The sequence below is a fragment of the Labrus bergylta genome, chromosome 3, assembly GCF_963930695.1.
Source record: "Labrus bergylta chromosome 3, fLabBer1.1, whole genome shotgun sequence".
Taxonomy (NCBI): domain Eukaryota; kingdom Metazoa; phylum Chordata; class Actinopteri; order Labriformes; family Labridae; genus Labrus; species Labrus bergylta.
This window is the reverse complement of record NC_089197.1, coordinates 34,063,691-34,085,968: the sequence shown is the minus strand read 5'-3', so window position 1 is coordinate 34,085,968 and position 22,278 is coordinate 34,063,691. Positions and strand designations below refer to the sequence as shown.

The 22,278-nt window shown below is 37.7% G+C and overlaps 1 protein-coding gene and 1 long non-coding RNA gene across 5 annotated transcripts in view; both read right to left on the bottom strand.

The window, feature by feature from the left end:
- adamts17 (ADAM metallopeptidase with thrombospondin type 1 motif, 17) overlaps nucleotides 1-2,905 on the bottom strand; it is a 104,353-nt gene extending 101,448 nt beyond the window's left edge. For both annotated transcript variants that reach the window (XM_020631453.3, XM_065953191.1), the window contains exons 1-2: nucleotides 2,703-2,905; nucleotides 1,949-2,304 (exon numbers count right to left, since the gene is read on the bottom strand). In XM_020631453.3, the coding sequence (XP_020487109.1) occupies nucleotides 1,949-2,304; nucleotides 2,703-2,760 (414 nt within the window). In that variant the 5' untranslated portion in view covers nucleotides 2,761-2,905. The remainder of the gene's footprint in view (nucleotides 1-1,948; nucleotides 2,305-2,702) is intronic.
- A 13,710-nt stretch (nucleotides 2,906-16,615) lies between these two features.
- LOC109982299 (uncharacterized) lies at nucleotides 16,616-18,859 on the bottom strand. 3 transcript variants are annotated; one of them, XR_010665910.1, is made up of 5 exons: nucleotides 18,766-18,859; nucleotides 18,492-18,651; nucleotides 17,123-17,169; nucleotides 16,901-17,045; nucleotides 16,616-16,766 (listed from the first exon to the last, which is right to left on the bottom strand). It is a non-coding gene; the product is annotated as an uncharacterized lncRNA (long non-coding RNA). The 3 variants fall into 3 exon arrangements; XR_010665909.1 differs by having other exon boundaries at nucleotides 18,492-18,592; XR_010665911.1 differs by lacking the exon at nucleotides 17,123-17,169 and having other exon boundaries at nucleotides 18,492-18,592.
- Between the last annotated feature and the right edge of the window lie 3,419 nt (nucleotides 18,860-22,278).

Here is a 22,278-nt window from a genome sequence, read left to right as displayed (position 1 = left end):
TAAAAGGGTGGGGACATCAAACACAGCAAAACGTTAAATCCACTGCCTTTAATAAATACTTGTGTAGTTTCTGTTGCATTCAGGCCTTTTGAGACACAATGCAGTTTCGAGCTGTGTCACCTTCAGGTTCAGTGCACATCACCTCACCCTGCACCTTAAGGTCAACCTGGTCCCCGCTCGCTGTAATGCGCACAGTGCTTGATGCTCGCTCTGTGCTGTTGTAGCATTGTGTCTGCAGAGGCCTTCAGTGGTTGATGAATGAATGTGAATGTGGAGAAACATGCAGCCAGTGAATGTGTGAAAACCACGACCACAGCATGTACTTACACTGTGAGTGTACCAGGAACACTTCACATCTACAATTCTACAATTCACTTAGCAGACACTTTTATCCAAAGTGACGTACATCAGAGAGTAAGAACAACACAACCAAGGATCTAGAAAAAAGGGAACAATGTCAGTAAGAGCAAACGAGTCCGATTGGACACACAGGTGCTGACAGGAAGTGACCAGAGGCAAAGCACTTTGTTATAATAAAGTTAATATATCATCAGTTGTTCATTAGAGTTCATATCACATCAGCATAAAAACCATCCTAAATCATCATCCTCAATATTAAAGGCATAGGTGTTCATGAAAGAGCTGTGTCTTTAGCTTTTTCTTAAAGGTGCAGAGGGATGAATGGAGTTTGAGATCTGAGGTCTGTTAAGGGTAAAACATATTTCAGTTACTTTGATACTTTTTCATACATGATTTAAAACTATCTGTTATTTTAATTAGAGTGCGATAGTGTCATAAAAACTCTTAAGACAAAATGTCAACCAAATACTGAGAGAAAAGGCCATTGTCGAAATTGAACAAAAACAATGCCAATGTTTTTGTGTAATTTAGACAGTGTTCAGGTGAATGCCTGCACATTTAGACAATGAAAAAAACTAACAGCCAATAACTTTCTTCTGATATTAAGATTTTCAGCCATCTCTAAAGTGTAATCAGTTAACTGACACATTAAGTTTCTTAATGACTTAAACAAAAGGTCAGTGAGAATGACAGACACATGTTTAGCTAAGCAACATTTTAAAGTTTAAGTTTCAAATCAACATTGGATCAGTAATAATGTTGAACTTGACATGTGTTCAAGTTTATTCTTCTTTCAGCTCAGTTAACTTGTTAGCTTTACAACAGCGTCTCTGATTGTCATCAACAGAGAGAGTTTGCTGTTTTTTCCATGTTCACTAAGGCTGTGAACATTTTAAGATACTTTTTTGAATGATCAACAGTATCGAAAAGTATAGAAGCTTTAAAAAAAGATAGCTCTTCAGTCATATGTTTAACCCAAAGCTGCTGCGAGAGAAGAGAGAGAGAGCTGTTTTAATTGTCCAAAAACATTGGCAACAATTCAGTTCGAAACATTGCCAACATATTTGTGCAATTTAGACAGTGTGCAGGAGTTTACCTGCAAATTACCCAACAGGACTTGTTGCTGTAGTATCAATGTATTGAAAGTTTAAAATTGGGTTATTGTGACAACCCTTATCTTGACTATGAAATGTATTTGAGAGCTCCTCAGAAAGCTTCGTGAGTTCACTCATTCTGCTTTCATTTCTCCAGGTATGTTCTCTCTTAAAGAAGAAAAGTTAAGATAGTTTAAATGATCACGAAAGAAAAAGTTTTTATAGCAACACTCTGGATCGATTTTCTCTCATTGCAGCCTCCTGAATGAATCTTTGAAATGTGAGAGCTGAGCAGGCATGTGAAATAAAGCTCTGCGGGGGCTGAAAAGTGGGGGGGGTTTAAACTGGCAGGTGAGGAGGTTTAACAGATTAACTGAGTGAAGAGACAGCAGCTCCAGTTAACAACCTGCCTTTTCATGGTTTTACATTTAAACGACGTGTGGAGCTCAGCTGCTTGGGGCTGCATATGACATAAGAAAAGGAGATGGATTTACCAGGCCTCCACAGGTGCTCACGGATGCCAGAGAGTCCGTGTGGTTGACGATGGATCCGGAGTAAAAGCAGCGCTGATTGGTGGACAATCTGCTCACAGCTGCGGGCTGCTCCCTCCGCCTCTCCTCCACCACGAAGCCCCCCGACAGAAAGTCAGTGTCCCGCGTCAGGTTTAGATACAGGGTCCTTCCAAAAGCGGGCACTGACAGTATTATATGACCCGGGTCACGCTGCCCTCCCCCCGGGACGTCCAGGGAGCGCTGACCGCGGCGCCGCAGCGTGTGGACGGCGGACAGGTGCGCCTCCTGTCCGGACAGCAGCCAGGGAACCACTTCATCTGTGTCCGACTCAGACTGGGCTGTGTGTGGGGGGGGGGGGGGGGGGAGGGGAGGGAGACACTTTCCATCAAACAACGGCCACATAGAAGAAGAAGAAGAAAAAAAACCTCCTGTCCTGACTCCATGAACTGGGTGAACTGTCTGCTCTAATGCTCCGTGACTCGCTCAGCCACGTTCAACTTAAGAGCTCAACTTGCAAAAATCCGCAGAAAAACTCCGCGCAAGGCATTTCTGCAGCGATTACTTCTGCTTGCTTTTCGTGCGCAATCTGACCAGCACACTGTCGACTACCTCCCATCTGATAAGTAACACATTGAGTCCCTGAGCTGAGGAAACGGATTGCTGCGGTTGACCTATATCTAAGAGAAACAGACGGAGCCTACATGGCACAGAGCTGAGGCGGAAAGTCAGTACTCACCAGCCGATCCGATGCAGAGCAGAGAGAGGAGCAGATGGGGAACATGGCAGTGGAGCATGATGAAGCGACGCAGGCAGAAGAAGAAGTTAGGGGAAAAAAAGGGTGGATGAGTTTAGTGTGAGGGGGCTTTGCAAAGGCGCAAAGCGGACTGCGCAACTCTTTGAAAGTTGGAGAAGTTGCAGTAATTCAGTCTGTAGTGAGTTTATAGCGCAGGACACGCCTCCACGGCCCCGGCACCGCCTCAGCTCATGTCACATTGGTATCTGTAAGCCCTGACACGAGAAAACCGGAGAAGTTCCGGCCTTCTCATTGGTCAGAGAGACTGTCTGTCACTTTCGGGGGTTGAAACCCTACACGTGGTTTCAAGTGGAGAAAAAAAAGTGCAGCTTTCAATGGTTTTGTGTGTGACAGTGTATGCGTGGCCATTATAACCCCAATTTATCATACCCCCTCTTTATTATAACCCCTCTTTATTATAACTCCTCTTTATTATAACTCCTCTTTATTATAACTCCTCTTTATTATAACCATACTTTATTATAACTCCTCTTTATTATAACCATACTTTATTATAACTCCTCTTTATTATAACCCCTCTTTATTATAACCATACTTTATTATAACCCCTCTTTATTATAACTCCTCTTTATTATAACCATACTTTATTATAACTCCTCTTTATTATAACCATACTTTATTATAACTCCTCTTTATTATAACCCCTCTTTATTATAACCATACTTTATTATAACCCCTCTTTATTATAACCCCTCTTTATTATAACCCCTCTTTATTATAACCCCTCTTTATCATACCCCCTCTTTATTATAACCCCTCTTTATTATAACCATACTTTATTATAACTCCTCTTTATTATAACCCCTCTTTATTATAACCCCTCTTTATTATAACCATACTTTATTATAACCCCTCTTTATTATAACCCCTCTTTATTATAACCATACTTTATTATAACCCCTCTTTATTATAACCATACTTTATTATAACCCCTCTTTATTATAACCCCTCTTTATTATAACCATACTTTATTATAACCATACTTTATTATAACTCCTCTTTATTATAACCATACTTTATTATAACTCCTCTTTATTATAACCATACTTTATTATAACCCCTCTTTATTATAACTCCTCTTTATTATAACCCCTCTTTATTATAACTCCTCTTTATTATAACCATACTTTATTATAACCATACTTTATTATAACTCCTCTTTATTATAACCATACTTTATTATAACCCCTCTTTATTATAACCATACTTTATTATAACCCCTCTTTATTATAACCCCTCTTTATTATAACCATACTTTATTATAACCATACTTTATTATAACTCCTCTTTATTATAACCATACTTTATTATAACTCCTCTTTATTATAACCATACTTTATTATAACCCCTCTTTATTATAACTCCTCTTTATTATAACCCCTCTTTATTATAACCCCTCTTTATTATAACCATACTTTATTATAACCATACTTTATTATAACTCCTCTTTATTATAACCATACTTTATTATAACCCCTCTTTATTATAACCATACTTTATTATAACCCCTCTTTATTATAACCCCTCTTTATTATAACCATACTTTATTATAACCATACTTTATTATAACTCCTCTTTATTATAACCATACTTTATTATAACCATACTTTATTATAACTCCTCTTTATTATAACCATACTTTATTATAACTCCTCTTTATTATAACCCCTCTTTATTATAACCATACTTTATTATAACCCCTCTTTATTATAACCCCTCTTTATTATAACCATACTTTATTATAACCATACTTTATTATAACCATACTTTATTATAACCATACTTTATTATAACCATACTTTATTATAACTCCTCTTTATTATAACCCCTCTTTATTATAACCATACTTTATTATAACCCCTCTTTATTATAACCATACTTTATTATAACTCCTCTTTATTATAACCCCTCTTTATTATAACCATACTTTATTATAACCCCTCTTTATTATAACTCCTCTTTATTATAACCATACTTTATTATAACCCCTCTTTATTATAACCATACTTTATTATAACCATACTTTATTATAACCATACTTTATTATAACCCCTCTTTATTATAACTCCTCTTTATTATAACCCCTCTTTATTATAACCATACTTTATTATAACCATACTTTATTATAACCCCTCTTTATTATAACTCCTCTTTATTATAACCCCTCTTTATTATAACCATACTTTATTATAACCATACTTTATTATAACTCCTCTTTATTATAACCATACTTTATTATAACCCCTCTTTATTATAACCATACTTTATTATAACCCCTCTTTATTATAACCATACTTTATTATAACCATACTTTATTATAACTCCTCTTTATTATAACCATACTTTATTATAACTCCTCTTTATTATAACCCCTCTTTATTATAACCATACTTTATTATAACCCCTCTTTATTATAACCATACTTTATTATAACCATACTTTATTATAACCATACTTTATTATAACCATACTTTATTATAACTCCTCTTTATTATAACCCCTCTTTATTATAACCATACTTTATTATAACCCCTCTTTATTATAACCATACTTTATTATAACTCCTCTTTATTATAACCCCTCTTTATTATAACCATACTTTATTATAACCCCTCTTTATTATAACTCCTCTTTATTATAACCATACTTTATTATAACCCCTCTTTATTATAACCATACTTTATTATAACCATACTTTATTATAACTCCTCTTTATTATAACCATACTTTATTATAACCCCTCTTTATTATAACTCCTCTTTATTATAACCCCTCTTTATTATAACCATACTTTATTATAACCATACTTTATTATAACCCCTCTTTATTATAACTCCTCTTTATTATAACCCCTCTTTATTATAACCATACTTTATTATAACCATACTTTATTATAACCCCTCTTTATTATAACTCCTCTTTATTATAACCCCTCTTTATTATAACCATACTTTATTATAACCATACTTTATTATAACTCCTCTTTATTATAACTCCTCTTTATTATAACTCCTCTTTATTATAACCATACTTTATTATAACTCCTCTTTATTATAACCATACTTTATTATAACTCCTCTTTATTATAACCATACTTTATTATAACCATACTTTATTATAACTCCTCTTTATTATAACCCCTCTTTATTATAACCATACTTTATTATAACCCCTCTTTATTATAACCATACTTTATTATAACCCCTCTTTATTATAACCATACTTTATTATAACCCCTCTTTATTATAACTCACTTTATTATAACTCCTCTTTATTATAACAACACTATTATTCAAACCACTCTTTTTTTCATGTTCTAGTTTTATTCTACATAGAAGAAAATGTTTTTCATTTTAGGTTTAAAGGAGTGAACTTTTTAAAACACAAAGTAAAAAGTAAAAAGAATGAATACATAAATAAATGAGAAGAATACAAATAAGTGTCACTGATTAGTGATTAGTGGGATCAAAAGACCCCTACCATTAAACATGTTATGAAAAAATGAACAGGAAAAAAGATCTCTTTATCACACGATAACAACGCTAGTTTTCATGTGAATTTCTTCAGGTCTTTAGTAAACGACTGAAAGTAAGTTAGCTATTGGTTTCTTAAAATGTGGAGATAAATAAGTCGAGATCACAAGAAAACAATAGAAATGTATCCAGTTAGCAGTACAAGAAGTTTACTTATTGATATCTGTGCTCAAATCAGTAAAGTGTTATATGTAGAAAAAGAACATGTTGTAAATAGCTTCAATAAAAACTTAGTTATAGTTTAATAGTTTTAATAGTAATAGTTTTTTAAAGAAATTAATGAATCACCACAATATTAAGCCAATGCTCATCAACGCCCTCAAGCAATAAGTGTGTGCTGTCAGGTGGGGCCTCCTTAGGGAGGTTTCCTACTGTTATTGCAAACTTTGTACATTTTGAGCCACTAATGTGGTTTAAAGTTTGTAGGTCTGTAAACCTGCAGAAAGATGCAGAAGATGGAGTTAGCCTTATTGATGCGTTGTACTGCAGATGTTTGGACATCCCCTTTTGTAAGAGTGCTGACTAATTACGTGAGGTGTGTAGAAAATCATTTTTGATGTGAAAACAGCCACTGACAAATTCATCTCAATGTAGACCTCTTAAGTCCTCCAAGCCGGTGGCCCAGGTTCAAGTCCTATCGCTGTTCTTTTTGCATGTCATTCCCCATTCTCTGATTTCCCACTCTCAGCTGTTCACTCTAATGAAGGCATAGAAAGCCCAAGAATAAATCTTGAAAAATAGTGATGCAGGTCTTTTAGAGCCTTCATTCTGAGGAGTCTGAAGGCAACAAATTGTGTCAAACATTTACTTGATTTACAATATGAACACTAATGACAATACGGTATACTGTACTTCAGTTTGATCTTTGGTCTGCTTTTCCTTGATTCATAGTAGCAAACAAAGAGATGGAGCTGAGGTGGGCCTCAAGCCTCCTGGCAAACAGCTACAGCACCACTGCTTGCAGTCAGATACCGCTCTAAATGAAGGTTTGTGTCCTTCATAAAATCAGAACAGATAAGTTACAAGAAAAAATCCACCCTGTACAGTGAACAAACCAAAAATCACTTTTTTACACCAGGCTGGAAACTTGTTTCTATATCTGCTGTCAAACAGACATTTTAAAATGGGTGTGTATGTGACTTCCATAGCTTTTAGAGCTAGCCTCAAGTGGGTAATTGAGGAACTGCAGTCTTTTGCACTTCTACATTGGCTTTCTTTCTCCACATTAAGCAAGTCTTAATTGGGAATTTAGGTAGGTTTAACCCACTGTTTTTATCAATTTAGTCTCATGTCTCTGATGAGAGTTATGTAATCGATACATTTTTGAACCAGGATGTACAAATGTTTCTTTCTGCTGCAAATTTGACATTTTAATATGGGACCTACTGGGATGCCATTGCTTTTGCAGAGAGGCTCAAGAGGACACTTGAGAAACTGCATTTTCTGTTGCACTTCTGCATTGGCCTCATTTTCCTTCGCCGCAGGTTGCCGTTTAGGATACATGAACTAAATCCAAATGTATCTGTTAAAGATGTGTTGATTTTGTGACTGACAGGCTCAGAGTGTTATTTTAAGTGTCTGACAATATTACTGAAGTGATCTAGAAAGATAGAAGTTTTCACTATAGCTTTTGTCTTTATTGGTACACATTGCTCAGGTGGGTGTGTTGTAGCTGTTCGACAGTTTCTTGATTCATCTAAAGTTTGGCAGAGTCAGCAATTCCAACATGGCGACTGTCATGGTTGACGAATGGAGACTATGTCCATGTTATATACCCTTTGATAATATCCCAGCAAAAACACCATGTCAGTGCTGCAGGCTGAAGAAACCTGCTGGAGCAATTGTAATATTTGTGCACCTTTTTGGCAACAGTTCCAATCTGACACAAAGCCCTGCCCATGGAGAAGTTACTATCCTATTCTTTATGGGAAGAACTTGAAGCAACACCTTAAGAATATTCTTAAAGGGACTTGAGTCCAAGTCTTATAATCTATTATCAATGTCCTTTCTTATACACTTAGGGCCATTTGGTGTCTAATCCCTGCAGCCAGGTTCCAAAACCAGTGAAAGTCCTGAAACCAGATGAGAGGAGGCTGTTGGTCTGCTTCTTCACAAGTGCTTGTCGGATGGTTGACTAGCTTTGATCCCCCTCCCCCACACCTTTCTGTTTGACCATTCCTGTAAGTTTTTGAAACCTACAACCCCCCCACCAAACTCACACACCCACACACGTTGTTCAATCACTCTGTAAAACAGAAACCTATCCCGCATCACTTTAACTCCTTCAGCTCCTGTGTCCAACATGTTGGGTGTCTCCTCGTCTGCCCAAATATGTGTGGTTCTAGCTCCAGTAATCGTCATATTGATACCTTAATTGTGTGCTTGTTTCCCTCTCTTCTACACGTTTATGCGGTTCATGTTTGGGGTCAAAGCCCAGTGTGAGAATGATGGAGCTGAGAACGCCTAGGCCAGTTCACGTCCAATTGGAGTTCATTCATGCAAGAGTAAAACAACGCCTAACCACAGTATTTAGGTGCATTAGTCCAACTTTGAGAAATTTGACTAAGTATGATTTCAGTTTGACTCACTGTAAATGTTCACATTTATTCTAAAAATGTAAGTTTTAGCCAGACTGACATATGAAATAAAAAAATGTTTTATGATCATGTAAACATATTCAGCGTCTTAAGCCATTTTCACAAATACGCTTGAACATTTCTAGAGAATTTCCATCGGAAATCCTTCTGATGTGGTTGTTCACACATGCACCTCACAGCATGAGACTATCCCTATTTTACGGGAGGGAGAGAAGTCTCCTGAGGTAAGACATGACTTAAAAAGAACAACAAGGAAGAGGTGGACAAAGCAACATACAACACTATTATGAGATTATTTCCCTTTAAATCAATGTTACCTGTAGTTCGACCTAATCACATTATAAACAAAAGAGCAGAGAAGAACATTCTGCTGTAAAGAAAACATAAAAGAAGTTTAATATCATACATGGAGATCGTACCGGCCGCATGCATTTAGTCTATGGTCGTAAAAAATTGTTTTCAGGAAAATACACTAGGGGACTGGCAGGAGAAAGAATAAATGCCAAGTGAAAAATTTGGCTGTTTGCATTCACAGATGCAGCTAGTCCCGAAAACAGGAGTTTTTCAGGAGTCCTGTGCAAGTGTAAAAGCAGCTTTAGTAATACTTCTTGAGTACTGTTTGTGTAATCACATTGAATGCATATACTTGCATTTTGTAAGATAAAAGGATGTGAATATAAAGCTATAACACACAGTGTGTTACGACTCGGCACGAGTACGGACAAAAAAACCACGACTCCAAATACAGAAGCACAATCCAAACAGTTCTTTAATTGTGCAACGAAAACACAATGCCAAAAAGGGAACTGGAAACAGGTGTCCAAAAATCCTCAAGGGAGAAACGACAACAAGCAAGCAGGCAGGCCAGTGATCAGGCAGGCAGACACGAGCACGAAACACAGGACACTGAGGCAGAGAGACACAGAGGTTAGCAACAAGCAACATACAGGAGTAGTTCACACAGAACTATAATCAAAGATGAGAGCCAAACGAGGATAATACCATAGCGAGATATTGTATACTCAGGCGACGAGTGGGGAAAGACTGGAGTAGATAAACTCTTGATGATGATGAGGTTGATTGTCTGCACCTGGGCTGCCTGTGGAGAAAACCACGCCCACCTGCACTCACACACACACACACACAGCCATGCACACCTGACACACAGGGGAGGAGAAACAGAGGGTTGAGACAGACAGAGAAAAACTAACAACATACATGAGGAAGGGAGGGGCTGCTATGGGTGAACCATAACACAGTGACATGTATGACAATGCTCATGTTGCAGAAATACTGTTTACTGTATATTTAATATAAACAGAAGGAGTCCTAGAATAGATCCCTGGGGTACTCCTTTGCTGACGAGCGTAAAGCACAACATTACATAATCAGCTTGCTTAATGGTTGAAAAATGTAAACACAATTACAAGCTATATCAAATGAGTGTAATCAGAACAGTGAATCCTAATATTCAATTGGAGCTGTCTGTTTCTAATCAGGACAGGGACATAAAAAATGCTGTTGGTTGTTCCAAACCTGGTTTAGAGTTAACCTTTGATCATGGTGGAGCCAAAGATTTATAACCCTAAATAAAAATGAAAAGGATTTAATATTGAGAAGAGATGAACTACTGTTGTAACATTGTTAGCGCCCCTGTCAGCGGAAGGCCCTGACTATAACCCTAACTTTTCTTCCTTATATGGCGCCCCTGGTGGAGCCATTGTGCTAGGGACTACTATCAGGGAACATCAATCATTTATGAACCGGTCAGCAATGGACCAATGCACGAACATGTCAAGATCATTGACTGTAAACAGACTGTTATGTCTCCATTTCCTCTTGTCATACAAAAATGAAGCCAAAATATGACCACGTCAGACACTGATTATCCAGTGAACACAGCTGCCTCATTTGTCAACAGAGCTCTCAATCTTGTTGTTATACCACTTATACCACTATTAAAAGACTAATTAGAGTTAAACTTTTCAGAAAATGAGCCCTTGGACATAAATTATCATGGCAAGACTAACTATAATGACAGAAGCCATATCTGAGAAAAGTTGATTTGGCATGTATTTTGATTTTATCGTTTGACCCATGTCCCATCTCGTAGCACGGAGGAGCTTAAAGGCTTTTTATGCGATTTTTCACACTTAAATGTAATATAAATCAAGTATAGCCTCTGAAAATAACTCTATAATAACTGTGAGTCATGACTGTCTACAATGAGTGTAACACTCGAGTCCCACTGTCTTTTCTAGCCGTAGCTTCAGTTTGTTTACATTGTCAGGACAGCCGGCCGGCTGACTCCTCCCCTCGTGTATAAAAGTTGTTTAATTGAGGGACTAGAGAAAAGAAGAATAACATACTGTACTCACTGCTTAACTGTGTTTCTAGATCACGCTCATTTCAGGTAAATTTACATGTAGTGTGAAGATACGAGCATAATAAAGATCGCTAGCATTAGCATGCTAACACAACAATGCAGCGCAAGTTGTTTTGGTTTCATGCTGGTGCTCAAGGGCGACATCTGATGGATCAAAAAGTTGTATATAAAGCCTTTAAAATCTATACTTCAGCCAGTCAGCAGAGGGAGCTCTGAATGTTTTGGCTTAATTTTTGGTGAACTTTCATGTCGTCCATCTTTTAACACGTGTTAATATGTATACATTTTAATATGTCTAAAGATGATGGGCAGGTGGAAATGTAAGAGTGACATTAGTTAAACTTAATCATAGGTTTGCAGACTCACTTGCTAGCTCAGTGTGAGGGGTTGCTGGAGTATGAAAGGATGGAAAGGAGACGAGCCTCCCCCTCTTTCTGCGGTCACCAACCAGTATGCAGGACCAGAACAGAGGCTTTTCATATGGTGACTGAGCAGGGCTTCAGGTTTCTCTTAAAGAACCAAGTCAAAGGTCCTCAGGGAGAATAGCAGGTGGATCATAGGCAGGTGAGTTTTAAATCTCAGCTGCAGGGAAGTAGTAGTGTCCACAGGTTGCACGAAAGTAAAAAAAAAAAAACCTTTCACCCAGAGACATAAGAATGTCATTAAATCAGTTAATTAAGGTTTTATTTTTTGGTACTGTGGTCCGGCAGAAACCTCCGTTACATAAGTTGGATGACTGGCTGATATGATAATTCATAAAAGGCCAACATATCTCCATATTGCTGAGACGTTGTGGGCGACATGTTGAGCTAATTACACAGCAGTCACACAGAGCTCAGTGGGAATCTGTGCCGAACTGACCACAGATGGCTCTTTATGGAGGCAGAGGAAATTATTTTTCTAAGCTTTTAGAACATGTCTGTGTTCGGTTTGAGAAATCTTTTTCACAGGCTGCTCAGCACCTCATGCTGTGTCTGAACACTCCAGCCTACATCCTTTTGGGTTTTACTCTTTTCTGAGATTTGTTTTCAACAGAGAAAAATATTGGATGAAAACAGATTTAAAGAAAACTTACAGCAGGACTTCAGTTTTGTCTTTTTTCAGTTGTTTGCTTCTTGTTCATCTTATATTTATTGTTAAAACAACATATTTATTTATTTATTCATATATATATAAGTCATTTCCTTTATCAAGGTTTATCCATATGTTTTTAAATGCACAGCTGTTTACACTTACCCATGTGTCATCATTGAATCCAGCCTGATGCCTCTCATGTTTCTTCTGGCATGATGTCATCAGTCTGATCTACTGACAGAGCAAAGTGTTGAGCTCCCTCTGGTGGACACTGTTGAACTGACAGTCTATTTTAATCAAAAGAACAAGGTCATTTCGAAAAAAGAATTGTGCACCGTCCCAACTCCTTCTTAGTCACTATTTTGGTCCTCAAACATCAAAACAATTATCAGAAAATTGTTTGAATCTGGAGACATTGTTGGACCTTTTAAAAAAAAAAAGAACATGAAATACTCATTGCATTTAAACATTTGGTCTTGTATCATATTTGACACATTTACAGCATTTATGTATGTAATATACTGATTTAGAATATATTTAAAAACAAAATCATTTTGTTGCATTTTTAGTTTCTTTATGATTTTACGATCTAAAAAATAAAGCCAAAATAGAAAGGTTTTTGTATTTCTTTTCCAAATGTATCAGTTTTTAGGGGAAATTAATAAGGAAAGGAAAAACATGAGCAAGTAATCCATGAAAACATCCAATCATTAATGTGTTATTGTGTTACAACAGGTTTCATATTAAAAATGAATCCAGAAAATAACAAAGTTTCAGTTTCAATTTGAATGTTGCCTTGCTTTCATTTTTTTCCAAATTAGCAAGAATATCCATGTAAATCACATCTGTGTCTCTGGTGGATTTTTGCTATTTCTGATGTGCCAAACACAGGTCCTATGGTGCATTTCTTCTGCCCTGTGGTGGAATATCTGTGCACTGCATAACTGCTCATTTAAATATGTGCAACAAGCACCGGGGGACAGTTTGCTCTGCAGCACAGTAACGGGAGCGTTCAAGCCTTTGTTTGTGTTTTTTGAATCAAATGATGTAATTTGACTCATTTATAGAGATTTAGTAGGCGCACAATCCTTTTCTGAAGATGAGGAAGCAGTTTGACTCAGGTATGCACTGTGGAGTGTTTACCTTTAATTTAAGTCAGCATATTCAAAAACACAATGATCAGGCAGCAGCCTTCATATGATCAGGTTTATATCTTTCTGTTTCTACATGAATTCAGATTGTTCAAGTTCTAACACGGCCTGAAACTAAAACCAGTGGCAGATGTTCAGATCCTTTACAGACAGTATGTCAAAGTGCTAATACAACGCTGTAAAAATACTTCATTACATATAAAAGTGTTGGGTAACACTTTATAATACCCATCATCTATAAAGGGTAAAAAAGGGTAAATAGATAGTAAATTAACCATTAGTTAATAGTTATTTACTGTTAATTAACAATTAAATGATTGTTAATAATGTTTGCTAATGGTTTGTAATGCTATAATTTATGTTATGTTAACAGTTTATTGATGCACACATTATAACGTTTCATACATTTTATGAAATGTTTGTTAATGATGACCAAATGATTTATAAACCTTTAAGAGATGGTTTAGAAAACATCTATAAACATTACAGAGATACATGGACCAGATATTTCTTCATGGTTTGTAAATATTTTTTTAAGTGTCTATTAACATTATTTGGATGGTTATTATAAAGTTGGAATTGAAGATTATAATCCCTTACTAATACTTTTTAAAGCATCTATAAATATGTTTTAGATAGATAATTAATATTTTATCAATGATTAATAATTGGTTTATAAACCATCTACAATTATTATCCACGCCATTTTTGTGCCCCCCATTAAATGTTTCATAGATGACCTCTATAAGATTAATTGTTGACACACCAATAACAGTATTTAAAACACTTTATTTTCCAAACCTTTAAGTTAATGTTAATTAGAAGGAGACCATCGGAAGACTCAGGGAATCACACAGAGGACCTGCTAAGAGATCACCTGATTGTGATAGAGTGGAATGAATGGCTGGGTAAAAAAACACTATAATGTTTCTTTAGGACGTCTGCTTGATGATATTGTTAAGTGTAGCCCAGGTTTAACTATGACACATTCCTTTATTTTAAAATGAACATATATGCAGTGGAGGTGTAACTCAAAATATAAAGTTATTGAAAGATAGTTAGATATCATTTTAAGCCTAAAGAAGATGATTGAACGATAACAAATACAATCATATCTAGCTGTCTGATCAAGTCACTTCTAAAGGTTAAATTTCTGTTGTTGTCTTTGAGTGATTTGATGAGTTTGTAAGTGAGCCAATCAGTGAACTCTATTAGTCCGTGAGCCGGCCAATCCAAGTACCAACGCCTTGTTTGCTGCATATTTTCCTACAAAAATGAAATCGTAGGATGGGTTTAATATGTAGCCAAACCCCCTTGTATTCATATGCCATGTGTCATCATTTCTACATACCTCAGTGAAATCACAGTGAGGTATGTAGTTCATGTAATTCATGATAGCAAAGATAAAACTTATATCTCTTAAGATACTTATTTAGAATATAGAAGACCACCAGTCACCATGGCTCCAAACATCAACATATAGCTCTTTATAGATGCTCATACTGATTTATATATTTCATATGCAACTCATGCATGTCTCAGTATTTTGCTGTCTTTATTTATTTTATTGTATTTTGTCATAGCTGTCCTGACCTTGTCTGTTTGTTTTTTTGTCATATGTCCCCAGTTTGTCACGCTATTGCACCTAATAATAATAATAATAATAATAATAAAAGAAATACTTACCTGTGCTTCTGAGTGACTCCCAGTGTTTGCCTAGTGGCTCCTTGTTTCCCTTTTCGGATTTTGAACTTTTTTTTATTTTTATTTTTTTTGTCTTTTTGTTTAATTCAATATTTTACTTCCATATCTGCATTTGGGTCCAGTTCCTTGTTTTCCACTTCCTGACAGTTTCTTGCCCATCTGTGCAAGGCTTAGTCCTGCCTTGTTGCTGTTCTGCCTTCATGGGCAAACTTTTAAGATGTGCAAGGACCTTTTTATTCCATTTGAACTACTGTAGTATTTTCTTTTTGAAAATTCAGCAAATATCAACAAAACACAGGACCCTGCTTAAGATGGAAATGTTTCCCCGTTGTGAGTTAATATTGTGACACTGTCGTAGACATGCGATAGATTTTTTTACATTTCAGAATGATGGTTGTTGTCTTGTGACATTTTTTACATTTTGATGTAAATCTGACTTTCTATCTCAATTCATTTTTTTATCACACTGTTTTGACTTTGGCTTTTCTCATTTGGCCAACATTTTTTACCTCGTAATTTGAACTTTCTTTATCTTATGTTTTCCCATTGTCTATTTCCTATTGTGTCTTAGTTTCAATCTACTGCTTACATGTACTTTCCTAATATCATGTTCCAAACATTAAGCTGGATCCTCTCCTTAAACCACATTTACACATGTATCCTTTATTTACCATGTAAACATGTAATTGATCATCTTCTCCATTATTGTGCACATTTTAATGCAGTTGGTCTGTAATGTCCTGGACTTGCACAATCATTTTCCTGGAAATCAGAGCTATGAAAGGGGACATTTGTTACAGAAGTTTATTTGTTTTGAACACAAAGAACATCTTTGTGTGTGTTGGAAAGAAACAAGGATTAATACACGAGTAATCATTTCTTTGACTTTGTTGTGAAAAAGAGTTCCTGAAGATTGAATAGACCTTTTTCTTTTTTTACAGCAAATATTGTCAACGTGTCGTTAAAAACACTTTGTTTCTTTGTTTGTTTTGAGCCCTCCACACCGTGCTGCTTGTTTGTTCTGTTACAGGTTCAGGTCAAGGCGGGGTCGTAATCAGGGGATGAGCTGCACCTTGGCCCGGTGTAGTCCTCATCCATATAATCCTCTTCTCAGGACAGACGCTCTCTCTCACCTTGTTCTCACAACGTTTGTGTTCTCACAATCTCAAATATGTACTTGAAATTGGAAATTTGATCAACTCCTCTGTTGGATTTCACGATTGCATCATATTGGGTATGATAACAGCAGCAAAACATGAACTTAAAAGTAAATAATTCAGAGTCAGGATATTAAACATTTTTCAGAAAACCTGTTTTTTCCTTAATAAGGTGATATTATTAAGGATATATAAATGACCCCTACATCAAAATAAAGAGAAAATACCAACAGTTGAGATTATTCATGGATCTATATTTATTCAGATTTGATTTGCAAACTCTGTTTTTGCAGCTGATTCTAAATGTGGTGCAGACCTCTTGTTGTCTCCAAACTCGTCCGTCTCCTCTTTAAATGGACTCCTCTGTTTGCTTTGAGGTCTCAGCTGAAACAAACAAACAATGGTTTAGTGAACATACATCACAAATCAAATGAAGTTCATCTAATGTCAGAGAAATGTTCCTCAAAGTGAGCCATGTTTTCTTATGAATATATTCAGAGCTGTTTTCATGAAGTTACCATTGACACTTGTCTCTCATCTTTTCTTCTTCTCTCTCGTTGTCGGTCTGTTCATTCAGCCTCATCCTGTCTGTGTCCTCTGTGCTGCTTCCTGTCTCCTCTGTTCTGTTGTTCACGGCTCTTCTTTAGATTTCACCTCCTGTTCCTGAAGAAAAAAAACAAAAAAAAGAATCAAAAAGGATTCCATGCTGAAAACAAACATTGTGTAGGAATCAAACTCACCTTTTTTAGATCCCACCTGTCTGCTGAGGGAATGAATCAAAGAGACGCTGGGACATTCAATGAACCAAAAAGTTCATTTTGATGAAACAAAATGTAGCTCACATCACATGACCTGATATTATGTGACATCATTAATCATCACATCAGATCACATCACATGACGAGACAACACATGACAACACAAAGTAACACACAAAGACACAACAAGACACAACAAGACACAACAAAACAAAACAAGATAACACATCACAACACAACGTAACACACAAAGACACAACAAGACACAACAAAACACAACAAGACAACACATCACAACACAACGTAACACACAAAGACACAACAAGACACAACAAGACAAAACAAAACAAAACACAAACAAGACAACACATGACAACACAACGTAACACACAAAGACACACAAAGACACAACAAAACACAACAAAACACAAACAAGACAACACATCACAACACAACATAACACAAAGACACAACAAGACACAACAAGACACAACAAAACACAACAAGACAACACATGATAACACAACGTAACACACAAAGACACAACAAGACACAACAAAACACAACAAAACACAACACAAACAAGACAACACATCACAACACAACATAACACAAAGACACAACAAAACACAACAAGACACAACAAAACACAACAAGACACAACAAGACAACACATGACAATACAACGTAACACACAAAGACACAACAAGACACAACAAAACACAACAACACAACACATCACAACACAACGTAACACACAAAGACACAACAAGGCACAACAAGACACAACAAAACAAAACACAAACAAGACAACACATGACATGAATAACACCACATAACACAAACACAATATAATATAGAAACATAATATCTGAAAAGAATCAAACAACAACACAACAAAACACAAGACAACACATGACGTAATATAACACAACATTACATATTTACACAATAACACAACAGCATGTGAAAAAACATCAAATCTGAAAAAATTCCAACATCACATTAATATCCCCTGACTATGTTTTCAAGTTTCCAGTTTTCTATTGTTAAGGTCTTAAGAGCCAGAGTTTACTGTATTTGGATGAGAGGAGGAGTCAAAGAGGAGCAGAGGTTACCAACAGAAACATATCAAAAAGTTAGCAGACAGTCTGAGCCCGTTGTTAGTTGATAATCTCAAACAAGAGCTGCAACAATAAATGACAAACACTAAACAAGATTGATGTTCAGTGAGTAAACACACTGATATGTGGCTACAGCGAGAGCAACCAGAAGTTCATAATAACATGAATAGATGCTGTCACTGTGATATAACTCATTGGTTTGTTGCCTTTTTAAAGCCTGTTGTTACCTGGAGACACAGGTGACTTGAGGAGAGGGTGGAGCTGAGGAGGAGCGCTACATGAGAACAACTTTGTGCAGGAGATGTTCAGTATAATGCTGGAGGAGGAGCTGGAGAGGAGCAGAGGTTAGCAAATGCTTATTTAGCATGTGGCTAACTCATTAGCTGCCTAAAGATAGAGATAACAAAACATTACATCACAACCATAGATTTGTTAAATGAATAAATGATCCCACTGTAATAGAACTCATTCTTTTGTTGCCATGTCAAAGCCTTTTGTTACCTGGAGACGGAGGTGACCATGTTTGAATATGACGGTGGAGCTGAAGAGGAGCGAAGCGCTGGCAAAAGCCAAGTTACACGACCAAACAATGTAACAGTGTTAAAACACAGAACAACACAATATACCAGGTACAGTGAGTGAATACACTGATACCATGAGCACAGTGTTAAAACACAGAACAACACAATATACCAGGTACAGTGAGTAAAGACACTGATACCATGAGCACAGTGTTTAAATAATTCAATGAAATCCTGGGTCTTTCATTTTCACATTTTTGTGATTTTTGGAGGAGAGGAGGAGCTGGTGAGGAGCAAAAAGTGAGCAAATGAAGATGTTAGTCGGGACCTCTTATTAATTCATTAGCTGCTAAATTAGCTAGTTTTCTTCACATTATAGAAGAGTTATAACATCACAGCACATCACAACCATAGAGCGTTAAAATGGATGTATCCACTGTGATGTAAACTTTGGTTTGTTGCCTTTTTAAGCCTTTTGTTACCTGGAGCCACAGGTGACCATGTTTTGAGGAGAGGGAGGAGCTGAGGAGGAGCGCTATATGAGGACCACGACGTATGCTGGAGATGCTTATTATAATGCTGAAATATATTTTTGAAATTCAACTTTTTCTTCTGTGACCATATTTGGAGGAGAGGGTGGAACTAAAGAGGAGCGAGATGTTATCAAATGCCAAAGAGCTAAAGAAAGAAAACTACATCACACATCACAACCTTAGTCTGCAAGAATATCTTATCTGAACTTAACTTATCTGAACTTATCTAACTTATCTTATTCTATCTTATCATATTATACTCAGCACAGGAGATTATCTCTAGTGAGGACGCTTCCGTGGAGGCTCTCCTTCCGCCCGTGCAGCCGGTCTCTTCTGATGAAGAGAAGGAGGAGGGAGGAGGAACAAGAGGAACAAGAGAAGGAGAAAGAGGAGGCAGGGGAGGAGGGGAGGAGGGGAGGAGGGGGGAGGAGGAAGAGGAGGGAGAGAAGGAGGGAGAGGAAGGAGGTGAGGAGGGAGAGAAGGAGGGAGAGGAGGGAGGGGAGGAGGGAGAGAAGGAGGGAGAGGAGGGAGTGGGGGAGAGAAGGAGGGAGAGGAGGAGGGAGAGGAGGGAGAGGAGGAGGGAGAGGAGGAGGGAGAGAAGGAGGAGGGAGTAGGAAGAGGAGGGAGAGGAGGAGAAAGAGAAGGCAGGGGAGGAGGGGAGGAGGGGGAAGGAGGAAGAGGAGGGAGAGAAGGAGAAGGGGGGAGGAAGAAGAGGAGCAAGAGAAGGAGAAAGAGGAGGCAGGGGAGGAGGGGGGAGGAGGAAGAGGAGGGAGAGAAGGAGGGAGAGGAAGGAGGTGAGGAGGGAGAGAAGGGCGGAGTAGAGGACGGAGTAACAAGAGGAGCGAGAAAAGGAGAAAGAGGAGGCAGGGGAGGAGGAAGAGGAGGGAGAGAAGGAGGGAGAGGAGGGAGGGGAGGAGGGAGAGGAGGGAGAGAAGGAGGGAGTGGAAGAGGGAGGGGAGGAGGGAGTAGGAAGAGGAGGGAGAGGAGGAGAAAGAGAAGGCAGGGGAGGAGGGAGAGAAGGAGGGAGAGGAGGGAGGGGAGGAGGGAGAGAAGGAGGGAGAGGAGGGAGTGGAGGAGGGAGAGGAGGAGGGAGAGGAGGGAGGGGAGGAGGGAGAGGAGGAGGGAGAGGAGGGAGAGAAGGAGGGAGTGGAGGAGGGAGGGGAGGAGGGAGTAGGAAGAGGAGGGAGAGGAGGAGAAAGAGAAGGCAGGGGAGGAGGGGGAAGGAGGAAGAGGAGGGTGAGAAGGAGGAAGAGGAGGAAGAAGAGGAGGAGCTCACTTGAAGGTCAAGGATCAAGCAGTTAGAGGGACAGGCAGGAGGAGACACAGAAGGGGACCTGGGTGGAGACGGTTCTGGAGAGCTGGCTGCTGCAGGGACCCTCTGCAGAATGATCCTCAGACTGGTCTGATCCTCAGGCTGGTCTGATCCTCAGGCCGGTCTGATCCTCAGACTGGTCTGATCCTCAGGCTGGTCTGATCCTCAGACTGGTCTGATCCTCACACTGGTCTGATCCTCAGGCTGGTCTGATCCTCAGACTGGTCTGATCCTCAGACTGGTCTGATCCTCACACTGGTCTGATCCTCAGACTGGTCTGATCCTCAGGCTGGTCTGATCCTCAGGCCGGTCTGATCCTCACACTGGTCTGATCCTCACACTGGTCTGATCCTCACACTGGTCTGATCCTCAGGCTGGTCTGATCCTCAGACTGGTCTGATCCGGCTCGTGGACAGTCCAGTGGGAGCACTGAAGACAGAAACAAACCAACATTTCAACATTCAAAGTCTGAAGTTATAAAGAACATTCAAGAAGTGTTCCTTTAAGTCATTCAAACAAACATTTCTACAAGTATTTGCTGTAGTTCATATTTGTATTGTTTTGTAGGCAGGCTGTCAGCCTTTATGTTTATTGTTGGTGTGATGTGCTTCACCTATCAAAAGATCAAAGTGCACACTCACAAAGATTTTTGGATGAAAAATGAATTATCTGAACCAAACTTCTTTCACAGTTTCTTCCACAACACAATATTAATCAAACTAAACTGAGGTTTTTAACCAGTAAAAAGATAAGTCATAAACAAGAATTGTACTGAAACTTCAAGTTGTTAAGGATCAGTGATTTACTTTAGGGTTTAAAAAAAGATTTCAATCATTCTTGAGATGAAATACAAACCAACTGTTGAGTTCAAAGGAAACAAGTGAATAATTACCTCTGCAGGAGAGGAAGGAGAGCGAGGAGGAGTTACAAGCGGGGACCTCGGTGATGAACCTTCTGAAGAGCCGGCTGAAGACGGGATCCTCCTCAGGATCACCCTCGGGCTGGACCAGTCCGGGTCCTGGACGAGGGTGTAGGCCATCCTGAATCGCTGGTTCGTCTAAAAGACAGAAACAATCCCAAAATGTAAACCTCTGATAAATTGAAGAATATGTTTTCTAAAAAATAAAGTCCTCACATCCTCACACTATAAAGTTATGACCAACAATCAATAATTATTCATTAAATGATTCAAAGTCTCATTTCTATGAGTATTTACAGTAGAAAGTATTTTTTTAATATCTATATATTGTTGGTTTAATGTGTTATTAAAGTTTACACTCACATAGATTCATTCAGGATCAAACTTAAAGTTCCTGAACTACTTTCACTGTTTCTTTCTCAACACAATATAAATGAAATAGACTATTTGAGTTTTAAAACAGTTAAAATCATTTAGTTTTTATAAAGATCATGACAGAAGCAGCTGCTGACATGATTATGTTTTAATATTTAATTTATTACATGTTTTCATATTTGTTTGTGATAAAAAGTGAATAGTCTTAAAAACCTCTGAGTCCATGTTATCTTATTGAACTTTAAAAGTGTGATCGTGTCGATCTAGTTTGATTCAAATCATCAATCTTACATCCTGCATGCTCAAACACTTGTTGATAGGAGGAGAAACGATTTGGACAGTAAAACAGTTTTA